Raw genomic sequence first — 23,302 nt, forward strand, 5'->3', positions numbered from 1 at the left:
AGGTGTCATCTGTAGAAATAAGATCTCAAAAGTATATGATTGTTTAAAATAGTTTCAGTGAGTTGCTTCATGACTGAGGCACTTTCTGGGCTCTTTTGACTTCCTTGTGACAATCATTTTTCAAGTCATAGTGTAAATGACTTTACATAGATTAAACTTCTGGAAAAATTATTATAGTCAGTTTCTATTTTTGATTGTCAGTTATTCAGTTAAATGTTTCCTTGTTTTATTGTGATAGCAATATTCATTTTGCAGATCTCTAACCAGAATTCCTGTAAACCAAAAAATGCAAATGGAAATAGAAAGAAATCAAGAGGTTTGTCTACTTTTTTCATATATTTAGATTCTATTATTAAAATTTCAGATATTTAAATAACTATAGTCTTTAGTTTATTACAAAAAATGGAATTACTTGAGATTATTTTGGATTTATTAAAATAACATATTTCAAAATTCACAACTACCTTTTATTTATTTTCTAATTATTTCATAAATTATCCATTTATTTATATCTTTATAAATGTCTATAAAAATAAAATCTTACATTTGTATAGTATAAAGGCAGCATAACAATGGAAAGTGAGGTAGCCTTGGAGCCAGACAAGTTGATTTCAAGTCCAGCCTGTGACATATATTAGTTTTGTGGCTCTACACAAAGTACTTAACATTTTGTATTCTTTTTTTTAAACCCTTACCTTCTGTCTTATAATCATTACTGTGTATTGATTCCAAGGCAGAAGAGTGGTAAAGGCTTGGCAGAAAAGTAATTTACCCAGGGTCACACAGCTAGGAAGTGTCCGAATCCAGATTTATTAATTATTCATGTAATAAAATATGTTATATCTTAGCAAAGAGCTTAAGATGAGCAGGCTTTTCATAAATATTTTCATGCTTATTTTTGGTGAAAAGTTAAAAACCAAGATACAAGTAGATATTTTAGAACTATGTTATATAATAGCATGGGGATATTCAGGGTTCATGTAGAGACTATGCTGGGTGTTTGGGGTGTTCAAAGAGGTCTGCACCTCTGGAGTAAGGGTTTGTTGAGCCTTTTTCAGGGCTGTTCATCCACCCTTGGTGTCTACCTTTCACCCAACTTTCACCCGTGGCTCCAAAAAAGGTAAAGCATATGCAATGGCCACACCCTAGTAAAATGGCTATGCCCATGGTGGTAAATCTAGGGCACACATATCAGAGAAAGCACACGGAGCCGTCTCTGTGGGCATATCTGCCATTGCCTGCCAGAGTTTTTACTAGAAAGGCAGAGGGACTCGGTCAGAGCTGCTCCTTTTCTCCTCTCCACTGAGCCTGAGGACATTCCTCACTTCACCCATCCCTCTGGCCAGCAGCCCAATGGGAGTGCTCCCTTTTGCCCCATGGGGTAAGGTGGGTGGCTCACATGTAGCAGAGTTTGAGCAGAACAGAGTACTGGGGCCATTCCCTTCCCCTTCTCCACCTGTGCCTGAGGGCATTCCTCACTTCACCTGCCCCTCTGCCCAACAGCCCTGTGGGCGCACTTCCTCCCCTGTGTGGAGTAAGGGGGGAAGGAGGGCAGCACTCGGTCTCTGGGAGGGCTGGGGCACAGCACACAGTCTCTCAAAGATTTGCCATCACTGGTCTAAGCAAATAGGATAAGCCAGGTTGAGGGTAACCAAGAGGCCTGAACCCCATCAGTGAGTTAGGGAGGTGTCTACCCCAAACATGTGAGGACTTCCCCCAGTGGAATGGGCAGATGAGTACAATTTGTTTCAATGGCCATGAAGGCAACTGAAGCAGGTGTTTTGGAGTACTTTGGGCTTGGTCAGACACTGAAGATGCCAGAGTCATCCATTGCATCTTCAGGCATCACCAATTGCCCTGACTTTTGCCTTGTCACCTCTTAAGACTCTGGGAAAGTTAGGCTAAGAACTTTGTGCAACTCTCCTTCACCTAAATCCAGTTCTCATTCCAGAAAATACATCAACCCGGGATGCCACTGGTCTTTGAAAATGCAAGATGAACAACAACCCTCATATAAACAATGCAATTCAAGTTAATCTACAGATTTCATTCTGTACCAATTGAATTTCTATATAGATACTTTATAAATGACAAAATGACAGAATTCATATGGAGGTCAAAAATATGAAAGGAAATAATGAAGCCGTGAGGACACTGTGCACTAAGGAAAGCTGAGTAATGGTGCAGTCATGGGGCAGAAAATGGCCAAAGAAAATAAAAGGATGATAGTCAAAGTCTATCTGAATTTTTGCCTAAGGCCAGATTTGCTTCATTTCTCCTTAATAGCCTAAACTCACCAATATTCTGAGAAGTGAAGGAACAACAATTTCTTGGCCAGTTCTTTGTTGATTAGAGTAAGAAGAAGAGGAAGACCCCTTCTTCTTTCAACCACCCTTAAGCCTTCTTACTTTTTGGTCTTTATCCTAGATTTCCTAGTAGTAATAATGTGGGGAACAATGCATAAGATAATCACAGAAGCATTTTACTCACGAATATTCTGAATCAACACCTGTCCTAGAAACCTAGGTCTTATGTATGGGTGAATAAGATCCCCAAATCATGTACAGTTTTCATGTTTGCTTAAATTTTGATTCTCATATCAGTCTTTCTCATTCTGTTTTAAGAGTCTCCGGGATAGACTTGAAATTGAGCCAGGTGATGCTCGTCTCTTTATAAATGGTCTTCAGATTGACTTGGACTTTCATGATCCATTTAGGTAAGAATCAGATCCTTAATGTAAATTTGATGTGCATATTCAATTGTATTACATTTAATATATTTATTGTTGCTTATTAGGTGAATGAGAGTGAGACACAAACATGAAAGAACTGTGCAAAAAAAGAAAATGGTGGCAAAGTAGAGACCTTATGAGAAGATTTAACATAAATGATCTATAACTATGTTCCCAGCAATTCCTCATTGTATGTGCAAAAAGGTCAGTGATAAGTAGAATTCTGACCTTAGAAGATCAGCTTCATATTTGGCTGAACAACCCAGGAAGCTTTTTTGAGCCAAACAAAGAAATCAATCAATCAATTAATTAATTAATTGATCAGTCATTTATCAAGCCAGGCACTCTGCTGGGAACTGAAACTAACAGATTCTTCTTAGAAAGAATAGAAGGTGAAAGAAATTTTAAGAAACTGGAAAATTAAGAAAGAATATCCATAATTTAGTTTTAGATTTTACTAAGTTCTACTTTTATTGGACCTAAATTTTTATTTAAACTAATAGAAGAAATGAAGAGGGGGAGGTATCTAGTACATAACATGACAGAATTTCAGAATTGCAAGGGATATTCCTCAAATTTTTACCTAAATAAGAATAGTCTTTACAACATATTTGGCAAGGAAAACAGCATTTGTTAAGGATTTACTTTGTGCAAAGCACGGTAAATACAAATAGAAAAGCAAAATAGGCCTTATTTCAAGGAGCTCACATTCTGGTAGAGGCGACCCATACCAGATGATTTTACTTGCAAATCAAATGGAAACATTTTATGGGCCTTAGGGTACAGTGGCAAAGCAGATGGTGATGCCCATTCTTTAATTTGATAAAATCATACCAATGTCTTATACTGAAGCATTTGACAGTAAGAAGTTAAAACTTATGTATTACTAGCAGATATTTCCCAATGGATATGTGCTCAACAATTATGAGCAAACTTCTAAAAATTTTCAGAATTTTACAACCGTATAAAAGATACCTTCATATCATTAATAATAGGAGAAATTCACATAGAAATATCCCAAGGGTTAGACCTAATACCTAGGAAATTTTCAAAAGTGACAAAAAATGGAAATAGTTTTGAAGAGTCTGTGAGAAAATAGTCATGTGAATATAGTGTTTATGGAGCTGCAAAAGGGTCCAATCATTCTTGAGAACAATTTGGACCATAATGGCCTGGAAAAGAGTTCAGAAGATGATCCTCCCTTCATTGCTGTGCTAAAGGACAATGTCATAAAATATTTCATATAATTTTAGATGCAGTTATTGGATTGGCTGGTTTTGCTGAACTTTTCTTTTTCCTTTAAAATTTTTTGGGGAAGAATATATTCGGAACTAAATGTAAAAACAAAACACAACAAATACCTGAAACTGACAGTGAGTTGGTCCCAGAATTGATCAGGAGGAAATCTGAGGACAGACTATTTCTATGAATTTGTACAATACTTTTAATCATTTTAAAATGCTACCTGACAGAGTAATCTATTAATAAGGCACTGTTCTCTTGTTGATACTGGATACATTTAAGAGCCCACAGTATCCAAAGAAGAAAAGTTTCAAGCTAATTAGAGGGCAATCAATATGATGCATATGGAAAGCAGATTTAGGCAACAGCATATTTCTAAATGATGATATATGTATAAGCAGTAGCATAAAATATAACATTTGGGAAATACGTAATTCAAAATAGCTATGGGCTATGTGTAGAGAAAAAGCAAGTGAGGGATAAAAGCTCTAAAATTTAAGTATTGGAATGGTACTATAAAATGTAGAAAATATCTAAGGGAAGGCTTTGGTTGTTGGATCCATTTTCTACTTAGAGAATCTGTGGGAAGATATAGGCAACACTGAAACAGGATTTTAACTCAAGATTTCCTGACTTAAAGTCCAGAATTTTATTGACTATACTACCTCACCACCATTAGAATGGGACAGTAACATTTAACAACCAAAAAAAAAAAAACACTTTGGTATTTTTAAATTGTCTTTAACCAATCTCAATGAAAAGCATGTTCAGTAGGGCAAAGGTCCCCTGCCTCCAAATTTGCAGTGGTGGTGCACCTAATTCTTTTCTAATTCTAATTCTAAACAAGCTTTAAAGGTCAGAAGATTTGTGGTCACTGATTCTTTGTGTGTTGAAGTCACACAACAGAAGATCACCAGATGTTAGTTTCATTAATATACCCAAAATAGGAAGTCAGTATGTCACTTTTATTTTACTTTTTTGTAATGCTAGATTACAATTGACATAAAATTATCCTACATGATAGTTATTTTTCTATATTCATTAAATTTATTTTTCTCTATTAAAAAACTTTTTAATTGGTTTCCCTGCCTCAAATCTCTTCCCACTTTAATTCATTCTCTTTATAGCTGCTAAGATGATTTTTCTAAAACATATATCTGACCCTGCTCAATAAACTCCAGTGACTCCCTATTGCCTCTAATATAAAATATAAAACTCTCTTTTTGGCACTTAATGCTCTTTCCAACATAAGTCTTTCCCACTGTCTTAGCATTCTCACATTTTATTCCCTTCTACAAACTCTACATTCCAGCAATACCAGCCTCCTCATTTTTTTCTTATCTCCTCCATGTCTTTGCTTGGAATTCTTTCATCACTTCATCATTTCTGCCTCTCAACATTCCTAGATTCCTTCCACGGTAGGCCTTCCTAGTTCCCCCAATCACTTGAACCATCTTCTCTTAAGGTTACCTATTTTCTACTCTGTACATAACTTGTATAAAACCATTTATACAAGATATTGTCTACCTAATTAGGATATATCACACTTCCTGCTTCCCCATTCCATTTAGAATCCTTCAGCCCTGCCTGCTAAGTCTCCTAAATAATAATTTTGTAATCTTCCTCACAATACCCTTGCAGTGGGAAAGAACCATTTTTTTGTTTTTACTTATCTTTGTGTCTTCAGAACTTAGTACAGTACCCAGTGGCTTAGTAAGAGTGATTGATTGATTGGTTGGTTGAGTCTAGTGAGGTTTTGCTATTTTTTATATATTTCAGTAAATTATACAACTATAAAGGTATAGTCTCATGTTGAATATTGTTTGCAAATTCTTGCCTGTTGTGTTATTATACCATCATCAAGGATACCTTCAATATATGTGTGCTAAAATAAGTGAAACTTCTAATTAATCTTTTGGAAGAAACTGTGTTCTTTTATTTTAAGTGAAGTTTTGGTGAAATATAGGAATGATGATTGGGTCAAAATATGTTCTTTATCAGTTTGCCCAAAACCTCTGAAAATGAAAAATCAATGTAAGAATAATATAGCACTTTAAAAAAGAGTTATTTTATTGCTATGAAGGATCCTTCCCAAACATTTTGGTGATATTATTTGCATATCAGAAGCAAAACTTTATTGACTCTAGATAAATAAATCACTTCACCTCTTAATGACTAAGCAACTAAGGCAATAAGTTTCCAAGCAGGTCCTGATGTGCCTTGCTAGAAAGAATTTGTCCCCCAAGTATTCCCTATAGCAGTGAAATCACAGATCTAATTTTTTAGATTAATTAACAATAATATATATGTACTTTTTCCTGTTCTTTGAATATCTAGTATTTTGGATATGCTGAAATTAGAAGGAAAAGTAATGAATGGCCTTCGCGATATTGGGATAAAAGAAAAGGATTCCCGTAAACTTTTAAATTTAAATACACATCTTGTGAATGATGGCTATGCATTAGATATTCGACATACTTCAATAATGGTATGTATATATGTAATTCTAAAAGAAACATTTTAGTAAATTTCTTAAGGCTCCATACTGGCATTAATTCTTTTAAGGGAATGAACTATTTGTTAAAATTAGATGAAGCATTTTAGATAAAGGGGTAGTTAGAGACCTTCCATTTTTCACACATTTTTTTCCCAAATACATCTTCTGAGTTCTTAGGTGTGGGCTTTTAGACCATAGATGTAAGAGAGGAACATCAAGAAATTGTTCAGTATTATTATCATGTGAAGACAGAACGAATGTTTTTGTGGTACTTTGTATATAGCCTCTACTTATAAATTTGCCCCTTATTCCAGCATCTGTATAAATGAAGAAGTAGCAAATAGATGAAATATTCTATATTTCTGGATATAGAGAAAAAGTAAAAAAGAAAAAGAAAAGTAGCTCAGGTAGTGAGATATCATTGAAATTATGTTTCTTGATAATCTAAGTTTCAGAAGGAACAGTAAGTTTCATATCGTCATTTCTCATTGGCCTGATTTCATTTTTGAGCTAAACATTTAATTTTCATTTTAAGTTCATTCACATTAGTTTTTTTAAATGTTTTATAAAAAAGAAAAATAAACTTTTCATTAATTTTTATATTGTTGATTTTGTGGACATTAATCGAAAGGTTATGATTTGATACTTTTCTGGGAGATGACTACCTTGGAAATAAAAGCATGAAAAATGTGAAAATGTATACTGTTCTTTTTCAAAGATACCATATACATTAAAAGTAAGACACAGTATGGATCCTTAAGTCTTTGGCACAGCAGAATGTGAACTTCTGGTTTGGGCTCATTTTGATTTCAAAAGACCACAATGTGACAGAAAAAGTATAAACAAATCAGCACCATTTCTTCATAGATTGCTTGAAGCAAGGATGGACAGAAAAGTTTCTACCAACAAAAGAATCAGTTTTACTGTTGGGATAAACAGTTTTTATAAGGCTGCAGTATCATTTGGTTTTCAATTTAGTGATGTCTGGGGATTAAAATTTTTTTTAACATTTAGAAATATGCTAATCATCTATTTTCTTGGCTTAATATTACTGCAAAACATTCAATTAAGTTCCCTTTCAGTTAATACAAAACTAAATTTTATTATGTAACTCTAGATCTGATTTTACACATTTTCATGTTTTCACATAAATATCAATAGCTTCTATATTTTTGGTAATATAGTTTTAACATATTAAAGTTACCAAAGGTTCTAAAGTATCTTGTGAGATTAAGGGTGATGCATTTGTTTAAAACAACTAGAAGATTCTACTATCTTGATATATTTAAGACATTACTTTATAAAGACTGATAAATTTGTATTCATTTTTGTTTTTAATTTCTCTTTTGCATAAATTCCTAATCTTGACTTTTTACTTCTTACTTTTAATCTTTTCTTCACTCATCATTCTTTTTCCCAGTCCTTTCCAAGGAATAGCAAATTATGATTGCAATAATGTAAGTATTCATAGTCTCTATTCTTAACAAATTGCTTTCTTATAATTACTGCTCTCTTTTATTTTCTATCCTTGCTTCCCCTCCCTCCCCCCACCAATCCTAACAATGAGTAAAATGGCAAGATTAATGGAATTCCCCTTTTCTACTCCCAGAAGTTGATGCACTATTTTTAGGTGTGAAGATTGGAACTCTATAGTCTTGAACCAATAATGTTTCTCTTCAAATCTGTGTAATTTAAAGAAGTTTATCTAGTTGACTACAGTTTCTAGTACAGATGACCTCTGGTAGAAGAATTTGATTCTAGAATTTATTCCAGGGATTTGGATATAGTCTGACTCAGGTCCAAAACTGTGGCCAGTAGATTTTAGACTGTATTGCAGTGACTTTAACACCAAAAATTAGTATTTATTAAGTGCCTACTAGAGGCAAGGTCTCATATTAGTTGCATTTAGGGAAACAAAGTACATACAATCAAGTTGGGAAGATAAGACAAAGAAATATTAAAGTTAAAAGATATCAATATATTAACAGCAATTTGAAAACAATAAAGGAGGTATTATAGTCATCACATTGTTTGTTTGCAAATTAATTAATAAATTTTAAAATTACATATGCTGTCATTGTTGTAAATGTTTTAAAGATAGAAAAATCACGGTAATGTTTGGGAAGGGATGGCCAAAAAAACCTTTATGAATAAGGAAGGATTTAAATTTTATTTAAGGATATTTAGAATTTTGATTTATGAGGAAGAAAGCAGAAGGAATTTCAGGCTCCAGAATAGAATTGGATTTCAAAAGTAAAGCTCATTCTCAACTAAGCTAAGGGATGATTACTTAAATATTGTAGTAAATATAAATAGAGTAAAACATTGTTGGTAAGTATATGAAAATTATTAAATATAAGCATTTCCCTCAAGTAGTTTATAAAACTGTTGGATAAACAAGCTATTTACAAGAAATAAATACACACACATCTATACATATATGTCTTTTATTTCCTCTGTTTTACAATGATTTTTTAATCTGAACATTCAATTCTGATTATGTTTCTAACTCCATCCCATCTTTTCTGTGTTGAGTATTATTTTTTAAATTCCTTATCAGATACGTAAACTTTAGAGCAAAGTGGAACCTGAGAGTTTATTTAGTTCAGCCCCTAAGATTAAGGATTAGAGTCTAAAATTAATAAGCTTGATATTCAGATCCTTTGTCAATTTATGTATCATTTTCTTGGTTCTGGGCCCAAAATTCTCTCTGCTATATCAAATCTGACTTCAAACAAATCTTTATAAAATCTAACATATTAAAATTGATTTTGCAGTATTAGTGACATAGATTTCACTCAAATAAAGAATTTCTAATGAAATACTGTATTTAACTAGAAAATGAGAATTGAGCGCTACAAAAAATTTACTTCATGATGTTTCAAGACAAGGCTCTGGGGTGGCAGCCAAGTAGCTCAGTGGATTGAGAGCCAAGCCCAGAGATGGGAGGCCCCAGGTTCAAATCTGGCCTTAGACACATCCTAGCTGTGTGACCCTAGGCAAGTCACTTAACCCACAGTGCCTAACCAATTACTGTGTCTTCTGCCTTGGGTTAACTAAAGATCCAGTTCTTTTTTAATATCAGTAGTTGTTGAACAGATTAGATGAGTGCTATAATTTTCAAATGGGTAGCTACTACTTCAACTTAATTAGTCTGAATGAAGTAAAATGATTCTTTGGTGGCAGACAAGTCTCAGAGCATTTTTGTTCAAATATCTAGCCTTCTGGAAATAGATAATCATGAGACAAAAATGAGTGAAAGATATATGATTTCTTCAATGTAGGAACTCCTTCCTTCATATATCTTATAGTCCTGGCGACTTGCCTTAATAGATAGGTGTGGATAAAAGAGAATTAACTTCTTAAGATATATGAATTAAATGTCTACTTGTGATCTATATACAACGTATGCACTTCATTTTTCTATTTACTAGTCTTAATAGCCCTTTCAAAAAAGAATATAAGGTTCATTTGAAAGGATTTATTAAATGACTCATCTTTATTCCTATTAATCACAACTTTCCCATTTGAATGCCTTCAAACTATCTAATACAATCTAATCAAAAAAAGTTTTTACTGTACACCTTCAGTCTAGCTTCTACTGTGATAAAAAAAAACAAAAAGTAATCCTTCAAGGAGTTCATATTTTTGTAGGGAAATATAGCTTGTTAAAAGGTGAAAAAATGAAGAAATGGATTAAAGAATGAATGATAAAGCACACTTAACCATGTGCAAAGCATTATACCAAACACTGGGAATACATAAGAAAAGCAAGACCATCCCTGCTTTCAAGAAGCTCACATTCTTAAAGGAAAGACAACATAAAAGAAGGTTTCAGTTGAAAGTCATACTTATGCCCCATGACCTTTTAAGTGGCAAAAGACCCACATCTTTTTCTGGTGTTCGAACATCTAACAGTGCCAAAGATTTATTTGGCAAAAAGTTCATGTCCAGATCTTTGGCAGCTGTGGCTATTAACAAGGCGAAGGCTACAGAATCTGCAGAAGCAATTACCAGATTATATCTCCACAAAGGGTGAGCCCTTGGATGATGCTTTGGCTTTGTAGACTGAGCTGAAAACAAGCCAGGAAGGCTGGAGGACATTGCTATTCTCAGGGCTCTTTGGCTCATGGCCCTATTCTATCTTATTTCTGGTCGGAGGGGAGGTGATGGAGGTTTGCTATGCCTAGCACACACCTTCTTCTGTCTCTTCCTCAGAAGGCCTTGCTGATCCAACTAGGATAATTTCCATATCAGGCGGTATATACTACTATTAGATTTTTATGGATATGAAACCTTTGTTTCTGTCTGTGACCTTCTTGGGGTATATCCCCAGTAACAGGATTCCTGGATTGAGTTTTTTTTTCAAAGCTCCAAATTGTTTTCCAGGATGTTTGGACTAATTTATAGCTCTTTCAAAAGCATATGTGCCTTCATGTAGCTTCTCCAACATTGGGCATTTCTGTTGTTGTTTTTTATTCTTTGCTATTGATGCATGTGAGAAAAAACCTTAGAGGGTGCTTTAATTTGTTCTTGTTTCTCCCTATTAATGAACTGAAGCAATCTCTCATGAGGTTGATAATAGTTTGCATTCTTCTTTTGAGAATTTTCATTTTTATTCATTTATCTACTAAAGAATGACTGGTTCAAATGGGCAAAATTTAGAAATACAGGCTTACTCCTGTCTATCATTCGATAAATACTAATATTCTTAAGGAGTTGCTACATTTCTCTCCCTTGCAGAGTTGCTGTTTCTATCCTCCACCCAATGATGGGTGAGAATTGCTCATCTCAATAATAAAGTAGTTATGGTTAATGTAGATTTATCCAATTTAAGTCTTGACTCAAGCCACCAGCCACTGAGTAGTTCCTCTCTAGTGCTCTGCACTGCAACAATCCCAAATCACATGAGCAGAGCACAGTAGAGTTGAACACAAAATAGCTTAATGGTATACAGTCTGTTTTTATTTTTAGGTTTTTTTTTCAGTAACAGCTGCCATTATTAAAGTAAAAATGTAATGAAATTTGGGATATTACCTCAATATTCTTTTTTCAACTTTTTTTCATTTCTCTTGATCTTCTCGATCTTTTGTTCTGTGTGAATTTTACTCTTATTTTGTCTAAATCTCTTTGGATATTCCTTGAATAATTTGATTAATATTTTATTAAATCTTCTGATAAGAATACTTCTTGTTTGCTATTAACACTCATTGTGATCTTGGCCAATTTACTTCTCTAGGTCTGTTTCTTTTTCTGTCTAACTGTGGCAACCAGATCAAATGGCAGAGTAGCATATTGAATTGAATGTCAGACTTAAAATCAGGAAGGCCCATGTTAAAATTGTGCTTCAGATACATAATAACCATGTAACCCTGTGCTAACCCCTAAAACTTCCTAAGCCTCAATTTCCTCACCCATAAAATAAAGCTAATAATAATCACTCACAGAGTTGTATCAAAAGAGAAAGTATGCCAAGTATTCTGCAGACTTTACAATGCTTAAGAAATATCAGCTCTTATTGTTGTTATCTCTAGTCCTTTCAAATACTGTGAATCTAATATCTATTCATAAAGATTTCACTAGTAAGAACATCAGGAAAACATATATTTGCATACAAAAAGGTGTGTAAAGCTACAAGTATACTTATAATAGTATTATATGCATCAAAAATTTATTTAAAAGCAAATTACAAATGAGTTCAAAGAACTGTATTTATGCTCAGAAAAATACTGACTTTTATTCTCTCTCATTCCCTAACTTTATTTTATTATTTCTATCAGATATTAAGTACCACTTTTCAAAATTACTGATTTCTTTTCTAGTGGGTAAATAATTTAGAAGAAGATAATATATATGCAATGTGGCCAAAGAGTTGCCAGGAACTTTTGGAGCCAATATTCCCTGGAAATATACCCTCAATTAGGCGTAATTTTTATAACTTGGTAAGTTGTTCAGTCTTATAAGCCATTTCACACTCTAGAAAAGTATATAGATTTCAAAAAAATAACAGCCTTTTAGAATTATCATGCTAGACTAAGCAAACCACGGGGAAATTGGCATGTAGAAAGGATTTGCAAGACTGTTATAAGTTACTACAATCTGACATTCAAGGTGACAGTCAAGGTGACACACTATATACTAGAGAAAGCTGGGGTGGAATAGGCAATAGCTATGGCAACTTAAAATTTTTAAAAATAGCATCTAGGGTGGTATATCCAAGCACTGACCCAGGCTTTATGTGCCAAGATATTGACTCCTATTATAGAATACCTCAGTGTTTTACATAAACTGCCTGAATTATAGACATACCCATCTGTTGTTTAGTTCCATAAAACATAATTTTTAGGTGAAACTATTTTAGGGGCAGTTTCATAATAAATTTATTATGAATGAAAGGTTTGTTACTGTGCAACTAAAATCAGAACAACAAAACCTTCACATATATCCTTAGAGAAAATATACCTGCTAACAGATCTAAATTAGGGAGATCTATGACATCTAATCACCAGAGAGCTTTTGTTTTGGAGGGAAGGCAGGTATTAGCTGACTAAATGGTGTTAACATCCTCTGAGGGACAAGGTAAAAGATGTTGACCTTCCTGCCTAGAAATTCCCAGACCTATAGTTTAATATCTAACTAGGGATGACAACTCTCAGGTGAATAAGTCACTCTTCTTCTCCTCTCAAATCAATATGACCATGGATGGTTATGGTACAATCCATCAATCTATTCCTCTTAATAGACCAACTGAAAAGTACCAAGCCCTAATGTATAGCATGATGAGAGCTAAAACTGAGCATTTTGATGCCCTAAAAAGTGGAACTGTATTTTGAACTTGTGAGAATGATGGTTGAAGATTCTCAAAAAACTTCTTTTGTTATTTTATTTTCTTCTCCATAAAGAATAACTGGAATAATTAATTTAATTACTCTCTGTTGTGAATGTGGCTGCATGTCAGTGAATCAATTATATAAAGTACTTAACATTTCTCTGTGATATTTAACAACCTACAAGAAGAACAGAGACTTAAACTGAGCCTTATAGTTTGGCTGCCCTCCAAGAATTAATTCAAAATGCAAAAATCCTAATTTTTAGTGTGGATCTTATAGTGTAGTGAGTCTTTTTTTATTCTGTTTATGCTATATCTATTTCCTATCTATTTTTTTTATTCCAAACCCTTACCTTCTGTGTATTGACTTATAGGTGGAAGAGTGGTAAGGGTAGGCAATGGGGATCAAGTGACTTGCCCAGTGTCACACAGCTGGGAAGTGTCTGAGGCCGGATTTGAACCTAGGACCTCCCGTCTCTAGGCCTGGCTCTCAATCCACTGAGCTACCCAGCTGCCCCCCTATCTATTTTAAAATATTTTTCATATTTCATTGCAATACTAAATATTTGAGTTGAAAAATATTGGGATTTTGAATTTCAAACAAAATAAAGAAGGCATGTAATATATCTTGCTATTTTCACATATGGCATGGCATACATTCTAAATTAGATGGCACATATCTTCTTGTCAATGCTGTGTTGGGCTTTTTTGAGGTCAGAGAGGGCTGGTTTTTTATTTAAGATTTAACATAGAAGTGATGATTTATGAAGAAGATAATACACTTCCAAAAAGTGCCATGTGTAACATTGGCACTTTTCTAGTTACTACAGTATATTGAAAACAACTTCCCAAAACTAAAATAGTTTGATACATTCTTCTTTCAAAATGTTTACATTAATAGAGAACTATATTTTATACTTAATAATTTTATCAGCTGAATTTAAATGCTATGCTGACTTTACATTTTATAAGAATAATAGTGAATTTTTTAAAATAAAGAATTTTAATCTTTAAATTCTATTTTCCTTTTAGGTTCTTTTTGTTGATCCTAATCAAGAAGTTACAGCAGATTTTGTGAAAATTGCTGAACTTTTTTATCACTATAGAATCCCTTTAAGGTAATTTTAAATTTGCAACATTAAATTGAACTTTTTATGAAGTATTTTCATAGAGATTACTTTTAAATCTAATTGCTTAAGATTGAAATGTTGTCTTTCCATTAGGTTAGAAGTCAAAAGGTTTCCATGTTGTTTTATCTATATCTTTAACTAGCTGAAGCTTTGAATTTCTCCTAAAATAAATTAGTAGCTTGCTTTTTAAAAATGATTCCTGTTAATCTTCTGGGTTATGTTTGGATACCATGTAGTCAATGAGATCATGTACATATCTTCCTAACATTCTGAAATTTACTGAATAGTGAACATTCGTAATGTCCTCTCAGTAGAACAAATATTCTATTACATCTCTCAAATCTTATCATCTACTATATACTGCCAGCTGATTCTGTCTTTGCTTTGTTACTGCTACTTTCATAGGTATTAAGTGTTCATTGGTGACTTCACTGTTATCTGGATAATAATATCAGTAGTCTTGCCATGATCATAGTCTATCTTTGCAGTGTTCTTTGAGATGAAAGTCCTTTACTAAAGCTTATGGATTTATTTTTTTGTTGTTGTCACTGCTGCTTTAACTTGGTACAGACCAGTGATTTCTTGAGTAGTGCATGCCAAGTCAATGAATTTCATCTAATCTGTGTAGAACTGCAACTTTCCCACAACTTAGAGTCTTCAAAAGTTGTGTGCAACCTTCACAGGCTAAATGATTTGTCTGGGATTATATAGCCAGAATTTGAAAGAGGTAGGACTTGAACTCTACCCAGTATTCCCTGATTTTGACACCAACTTTAACTATTCTTAATTCTCATTGATAGGTTTTGTTGATAATTTACAAAAATGCTGATTAATTTTACCAATTACATATAATAACAGATTTCCACATGTTTTCTGAAGTTATGTGTTCCTAATTGTCTCCCTCCTTTCTTTATTTCTCCCTGCTGGAGCTGGCAAGCAATTGGATATGAGTTATGCATGTATTATCATGCAAAACATATTTCTATATTGTTCATTTTTGTAAGTGCATGATCTTATAAAACCAAAACCCCAAAACATACACCCAAATAAATGAAAAATCGTATACTTTCATCGGTATTCCTACTCCATCAGCTCTTTCTCTGAAGGTGGAAAGTGTTCTTTTCCGTAAGTCCCTCAAAATTATTCTGGTTAATTGTATTGCTGATAGTAGCTAAGTCAATGACATTTAATCATTCCACAATATTGCTGTTACTGTGTACAATGTTTTCCTGGTTCTGCTTATTTCACTTTGCAACAGTTCATATAGGTCTTTCCAGCTCTTTTTTTTTAAAGCCCTTATGTTCCATCTTACAATCAATACTGTGTTTTGGTTCTAAGGCAGAAGAGTGGTTAGGGCTTGGCAATGGGGGTTAAGTGACTTGCCCAGGGTGTAATATGCAGAAATCGGGAGCCATTTTCTCTAGGGATAAAATGGCAGTTTGCCACTTTGGAACTCAGAACCTGGCAAAGCAGCCCAGGGCATGTTAGGGATAGGGTATAAATTAAGGTCCACAAACCCCTGAGGTGGGGATTCTCTCTTATCCTTGGGTTAGGGAGGCAGGAGGTGACAGATTGGGCCCTGGGAGGTGGAAATTTGATTAGGCAGGCAGGTAGGGTCAACCATTATTGCTAGCCATATCAAACACCTTTATTGGCATAGCCACCAAGCTTTATATCTAATCAAGCTAACTTGAAGAATACAAAAGCATCTGACCCAGAGGCTTATTAGCCTGTGGGCTCAGCAATAAATAGCAACAGAATTTGAAAGAGAACCCCAAGGTCTTTCTGTACTCTGCACCTTAGGGAACAACTTAAGTTTAAAATATTTATTTAGTCTTAATACTTGGGCAAGATCATTCAGGATTTCCATCACCCACTCTCCTTCTCCCTTTACCTACCCTCAGTTTATCAAATAAACCCAGTTTTATCTCAAAGCCTATAGTAGTCTTTGAAAGGCAACAACATACCTTTGTTGACAGTGTTTAAATTGGTATAGTTAGATCCTGTAACATCTTTATCTGGCTATAGCCATTTTCAAGCCAGTGGTAACCCTTCATTATGACCAAAGGTTTCAAGAACCAACATTCTACTCCCTGGTTACTTCTACCCAACTGACTGGCAAGACTGGTTTCTAAGGCTTGTGGTAAGCAAAGAATTCTCAATCTTAAAGGAGGCTCAACCCAGCTGGCGTGGGGAACAAATCTTATTCTCACATCTAGTTGTGCATAGGGATTTTCCTTGAGCTAATATCACTACCATTCTTTAGCCCCCTATTGCTTATAACAAGGTTCACACAGCTGAGAAGTGTCTGAGGCTAGATTTGAACCTAGGATCTCTCATCTTTAGGCCTGGTTCTCAAAACACTGAGTCACCCAGCTGCCCCCTTTCCAGCTCTTTCTGAAATCACCCTGTTCATCATTTCTTACAGCAACATAGTATTCCATCATTCCATATACTACAATTTGTTCAGCCATTCTTCAATTGAAGAAAATATTCCTTTAGTTTCCAATTCTTTGCCATCACAAAAAAGAACAGAATGAAATGAACAGAATGAAAAAGAAAAACAGAAAGAGATTCATGCTGCCCCTCCCTCCTCTGCTCTGTATTCTTTTTTTCTCACATTATGAAAAATAGTACATTCGTGTTTCCTTTTTTTCCTCCTTTTCTTTCCTCTTCAAATCAGAATTGTTCCACTCCCACATCATCTCATCTCTGTCTTTGACCCTTGAAGATGTTAAAGTGTTAAAAGGGCACTTATTTCTTTTAACTCATTCCTTTATCATGGTATAGCCCCCTTCATTTATTCTAATATATTTGCCTTCCTAGGTTTCTCTTGACTCTTTTGTTTGAATTTCTAAGTTTTCTATTTAGCTTTGGTCTTTTTCACCAGGAATGCTTAAAAGTGTATTCCATTGAAGGTCAATTTTCCCTGTTGGATTAAACTAAATTTTACAGATTAAGTTATTCTTAGTCAAAGGCATTTATCTTTTGCCTTTGGGATTTTTGTGTTCCCAGCTCTCATTTCCTAAAGAAAGGTAGATAAAAAGATTGTTTCATACTGTGGTTTATTGGTATTTGAAATCCTTATACGTAGTTGTTTACACTATTTTTATTTGACATAAAAGTTCTAAATTTTGGCTACAGCATGCTTGGTATTTTTATATGGGGGTTTCTTTCAGATGATGACTATGAATTCTATCACTTTTTACGTTCTCTGGCAATCAAAGTTAATATCTAGCTATTTTTATAAGTAGGAATGAGGTTGGAGGGGAAGGAATTAGGAAAGGTAGGATTTGAACTGAATCTTGGAGGAAACCAGGTATGGTGCTGAGGAGGAGAAACATTCTAAGCATGGAGAATGTTTTATATTCTTAAAAATTTGATTCCATCCTTTAAATATTTAAGAAATGAGATTTTTCAGACACTTGCATTCCCCAATTGATAAATGGTCAAAGGATATGAACAAACAGTTTTCAGTGGAAGAAATTAAACTATTTATATTTGGATTAAAAAATACTCCAACTCATTAGTGATTAGAGAAATGCAAATTAAAACAACTCTGGAATACCTCTTCATATCTGTCAGATTGGCTAATATGACCAAAAATGAAAATTACAAATGTTGGAGAGGATGTGGAAAAATTGAGACACTAATACACTATTGGTGGAACTGTTAATTGATATAATCATTCTGGAGAGCAATATGGAACCAGATTCAAAGGATCATACAACGATACATACCCTTTTACTTAGGAATACTATAATTATATCTCTATACCAAAGAGATAAGGGGGAAAGACCTACCTATACCAAAATATCTTAGCAGCTTTTTCGTAATGGCAAAGAATTGGTAATAGAGGAGTTGTCCATTACTACAGGAATAGATAAACAAGTTGTAGTATATGATTGTAATGGAATACTATTGTGCCATAAGAAACAAAATGAACAAAATGAGTTTAGAAAAACCTAGAAAGTCTTCTATGAATTAATACAAAGTGAAGGAAAGAGGACCAGGAGAACAATATATACAGTAATATAAATGTTATATGATGATCAACCATGAAGAACTAAACCATTATCAGCAAAGAAAATTTCCAAGATTACCAAAAGGGATTCATGATAAAAATCCTATTCCCAATGAATAGTCAGTTTTCAGATGAAGAAATTGAGGCTATACATAATCACATGAAAAAATGTTCTAAGTCACTCTTAAATAGAGAAATGCAAATTAAAACAACCCTGTGGTACCACCTCATACCCATGAGATTAGCTAATGTGAAAGAAAAGGAAAATAATAAATGCTGGAAGAGATGTGGCAAAATTGGGACACTAATGCACTCCTGATGGAGCTGTGAAGTGCCCAAAGAGCTTTAAAAATTCATATGCCCTTTGACCTAGCAATATCACTACTGGTCTATATCTCAAAGATGTTTTTAAAAGGGAGAAAGATCTTGTTTGTGCAAAACTATTTATAGCAATTCTTTTTGTGATGGCAAAGAATTGAAAATTATGGGGAAGTTCATCAGTTGGGGAGAGGCTAAACAGGTTGTGGGGATATGATTTTAATGAAATACTGCAATCAAATGTACTCCATAAACTGATGCAAAGTGAAGTAAGCAGAACCAGGAGAACACTATACACAGTAAAAACAATATTATGTGATGATCCTTTATAAATGACTTAGCTATTCCTTGCAATACAATGATCCAAGAAAATCCTCAAGACTCATGATAAAGAATGCCATCTGCTTCCAGAGTAACTTCTGATGGAGTCTGAATGCAGACTGAGAAATACTATATTCCACTTCATTTCTTCACTTTTCTTTTGTTTGTTTGATTTCTCCTTCACAAAAGGACTGATATGGAAAGATGTTTTAAACTATTACACATATAAATATACATATAATCTGATATAGATTGCTTTCCACCTTGGGAAGGCAGAGGGAAGGAGGAGGAGAATTTGTCTCAAATAAAAAGAAAATGAAGGTTTTAAATTTTTTTTGTGTGTAATTGAGTTAAAAATAACATATTAGTAAAAGTTTTTATTATTTTTTTTATTTTAAACCCTTAACTTCTGTGTATTGATTTATAGGTGGAAGAGTGGTAAGGGTAGGCAATAGGGGTCAAGTGACTTGCCCAGTGCCACACAGCTGGGAAGTGTCTGAGGCCGGATTTGAACCTAGGACCTCCTGTCTCTAGGCCTGGCTCTCAATCCACTGAGCTACCCAGCTGCCCCCATATTAGTAAAATTTTGAAATGCTATATACACTGTCAAAGAAGGAACTTTTGGAGTCTGAGTACAGATTAAAAAAGCCATTTTACACTATATTTCCTTCATGAAATTTTTATTGCATGTGTGATATGTGTCTTCTTTTGTGACATAAGCACCCTGCAAATATCTATTGCATGGGGGGGGGGGGACTTCCTGGTTAAGATGGTGGCTGAGTAAAAAGCAGCTGCATAATCTCTCCTAACCGAAACATATAGGACTCCTCAAGAAGACATAAAAACAAATCCAGAGGAATGAAGGGACTCCACAACAGGGCACAGCATTGAAGGTACGTGGAATTGGGGCATTTCCATGCTATAAGGGGGTGAAACAGCTTTCACTAAAATGCAAGCTGAGCAACCCCCTCCCCCACCCCACACCACCTACAGTGTCAAAGCCAGTGCACAAGAACTAGGACAAGCTTGGGGTACCCATTAAGTCCTTGGCAGCTACCTGGGGTCACTAGGGCCTATTCCTGAGAGCAGCAAGACTTAAGACCCCAAGAGACTAAAGAACACGCAGGCTTTGAACATAGACCCTGAGCGCACGCTCAAGCACAGGCTCTTGCATCCACGGATCCTGAGCGCAGGAGTGGACTTGGATCCTGAGAACAGGAGAGGGCCTTGAGTGAGGACCCAGTGCAGAGGGGTGCACGGCTGTGGAAAGAGCTCCCTGAAACTCTTAAAGGAGCCTCAGACAAAGGAACAAACAAGGGACCCAACAGGAGGCTTGACCCTGAGAACAATGAGATCTGAGACTTCAGGAGCCTAGAGAGCGCAAACAGACTCTAGGTGTGAGGAAAAACCTGAGAGGGTGCAGGGCTAACAATGGCAAGCCAGAGACCAGAACCCCAAAAGAGAAAGATTGTCAAGAAGAAATCTGTAACACTTGACAACTTTTTACACAGAGAAAGTCCAGACAACAAAGCAAACAGTAGAGGAGAACAAACAAATAATCACATCCAAACCTTCCCAAATTAATGAAAACTGGCCACAAGCTATTGAAGAGTTCAAATCTGAGATGATGAGAAAGATGGAAGAGATCTGGCAAGAAAATAATAGTTTAAAAGGCAGAATTTCACAATTGGAAAGTGAGGCAAGTCAACTGAAGACCAGAAATGATCAGATTGAAAAGGAAAACCAAAAGATTATAACTGAAAACCAGTCCCTAAAGGCTAGAATTGATTAATTAGAAGCTAATGATCTCGCAAGACAGCAAGAACAAATAAAACAGTCAAAAGACTGATAAAATAGAAGTAAACATCAAATATCTCAATGAGAAATGGACAGAACAAGAAAACAGGGCTAGAAGAGACAATTTGAGAATCATTGGTCTTCCTGAAAAAGTAGAAATTAATAGAAATTTGGACTCCATACTAAAAGAAATTATTCAGCAAAATTGCCCTGAATTCTACAACAGGAGGGCAATATAGACATTGAAAGGATCCATAGATCACCCTCTACATTAGACCCAGAAAAGACCAACCCCCAGGAATATAATAGCCAAATTCAAGAGCTTCCAAGTAAAAGAAAAAAATCTTACAAGAAGCCAGAAAGAGATCATTCAAATATCAAGGAGCACCAATCAGGATCACACAGGATCTGGCAGCCTCTACACTCTAAAAGATCGCAAAGCTTGGAATATGATATTCAGAAAGGCAAGAGAATTGGGTCTACAACCACGGATCACCTACCCATCAAAACTAACTATATACTTCCAGGGGAAAGTATGGGCATTCAACAAGATAGAAGATTTCCAAGTATTTGCACAGAAAAAAGACCAGGACTAAGTGAAAAGTTCAATATCCAACCACAAAAATCAAGAGAAACATAAAAAGATAAATAAGAAACAGAGGAGAAAGAAAGAAAACTCTTATTTTTTAAATTTGCCTCTTTAAGGGCTTCAATAAGATCTAATTATCTTTATTCCTATGTGGAGAAATGCTATGTATAATTCTCTGTAGTGAACTCTATTCACTATTATAGTATTCACTATTACAGTAATCAGAAGAATAACTCATAGGGAGAGGTTGGAATACTAAATATGATATGGGGGGTAGTAAAGAGGGGGGTGAATAGTAGGGGACACCAAGAGAAACTTGAATGAATAAGAAAAATAGGATATTCTATTACACACAAAGAGGGCACGGGAAGCAGAGGGGATGAATACTATAATAAGCAGGAAAGGAAGAGAGCATTAAGAGGTAATATTTAAACCTTACTCTCAGTGTAATTAACCCTGAGAGGGAAGAGTAGCTATATTATCCATTGGGATATAAAACTCTATCTAACCCTACTGAGAAAGTCAGAAGGGATAAACCAAGGGGAGCAGGGGAGTGGTGAGGTCAAAAAAGGGAGGGGAGAAGAAGGGGTAGGGAATTCAATAGGCCTTAAAAATAAAAGGAGGGGAATAATAAGGGAGAGGGTAGAAAGGGAAGTTAATCAAGAGAGGGGACAAGGGTTACTGGCTTAAAGCAAACGACTGGTTTAAAAGGAAATAGTTTAAGAAGAAGGGGTAGAACTAGGAGAGGATACCAAAATGTTGACAAAAACACAACTGATAATTATAACTCTGAATGTGAATGGGATGAACTCACTCAAAAAATGAAAGCAAATAGCAGAGTGGATTAGAAAACAAAATCCTACCATATGTTGTCTACAAGAAGCACATATGAGGCAGGTAGACATACACAAGTTAAAGTAAAGGGCTTTACCAAAATCTTTTGAGCGTCAAATGAGAAAAAGAAGGCAGGAGTGGCTAAATCAAACCAAAAAATAAATAAGAAAGAGGTAAGAGAGGTGAATGAAGTCCTAGAAAAATTAGATTTAATTGATATGTGGAGAAAAATAAATAGGGACAAAAAGGAATACACCTTCTTTTCAGCTGCACATGGTACATTCACAAAGATTGACCATGTAATAGGGCATAGAAACATTGCAAACAAATGGAAAAGAGCAGAAATAATAAATGTAACCTTCTCAGATCATAATGCAATAAAAATAATAATTAGTAAGAGCACCTGGCCAGGCAAATCAAAAACTAATTGGAAATTAAATAATATGATTCTCCAAAACCAGCTAGTCAAAGAAGAAATCATAGAAACAATCAATAATTTCATTGAAGACAATGACAATGAAGAGATATCCTACCAAACTCTGTGGGATGCAGCCAAGGCAGTACTCAGGGGGAAATTTATATCCTTGAGTGCATATATTAACAAATTAGGGAGGGCAGAGATTAATCAATTCAGCATGCAACTCAAAAAATTAGAAAGCGAGCAAATTAAAAATCCCCAGATGAAAACTAAATTAGAAATACTAAAAATCAAGGGAGAAATTAATAAAATCGAAAGTAAAAGAACTATTGAATTAATAAATAAGACTAGAAGCTGGTATTTTGAAAAAACAGATAAAATAGACAAAGTACTGGTCAATCTAATAAACAAAAGGAAAGAAGAAAAACAAATTGACAGTATCAAAGATGAAAAGAGAGACCTCACCTCTAATGAAGGGGAAATTAAGGCAATCATTAAAAACTATTTTGCCCAATTATATGGCAATAAATATAGCAATCTAGGAGATGTGGATGAATATTTACAAAAATACA

At 34.6% G+C, this 23,302-nt stretch overlaps 1 protein-coding gene across 1 annotated transcript in view; it reads left to right on the forward strand.

Annotated features, from left to right (window-relative positions):
* The window catches only part of UGGT2 (UDP-glucose glycoprotein glucosyltransferase 2), a 261,577-nt gene that overhangs the window by 82,060 nt on the left and 156,215 nt on the right, over nt 1-23,302 (forward strand). Inside the window, exons 10-14 of the mRNA XM_044667227.1 lie at nt 256-316; nt 2,625-2,716; nt 6,311-6,461; nt 12,293-12,412; nt 14,332-14,417. Coding sequence (XP_044523162.1) covers nt 256-316; nt 2,625-2,716; nt 6,311-6,461; nt 12,293-12,412; nt 14,332-14,417 — 510 coding nt within the window. The remainder of the gene's footprint in view (nt 1-255; nt 317-2,624; nt 2,717-6,310; nt 6,462-12,292; nt 12,413-14,331; nt 14,418-23,302) is intronic.

Source organism: Gracilinanus agilis, chromosome 3 (assembly GCF_016433145.1).
Source record: "Gracilinanus agilis isolate LMUSP501 chromosome 3, AgileGrace, whole genome shotgun sequence".
In the NCBI taxonomy this organism is placed as follows: domain Eukaryota; kingdom Metazoa; phylum Chordata; class Mammalia; order Didelphimorphia; family Didelphidae; genus Gracilinanus; species Gracilinanus agilis.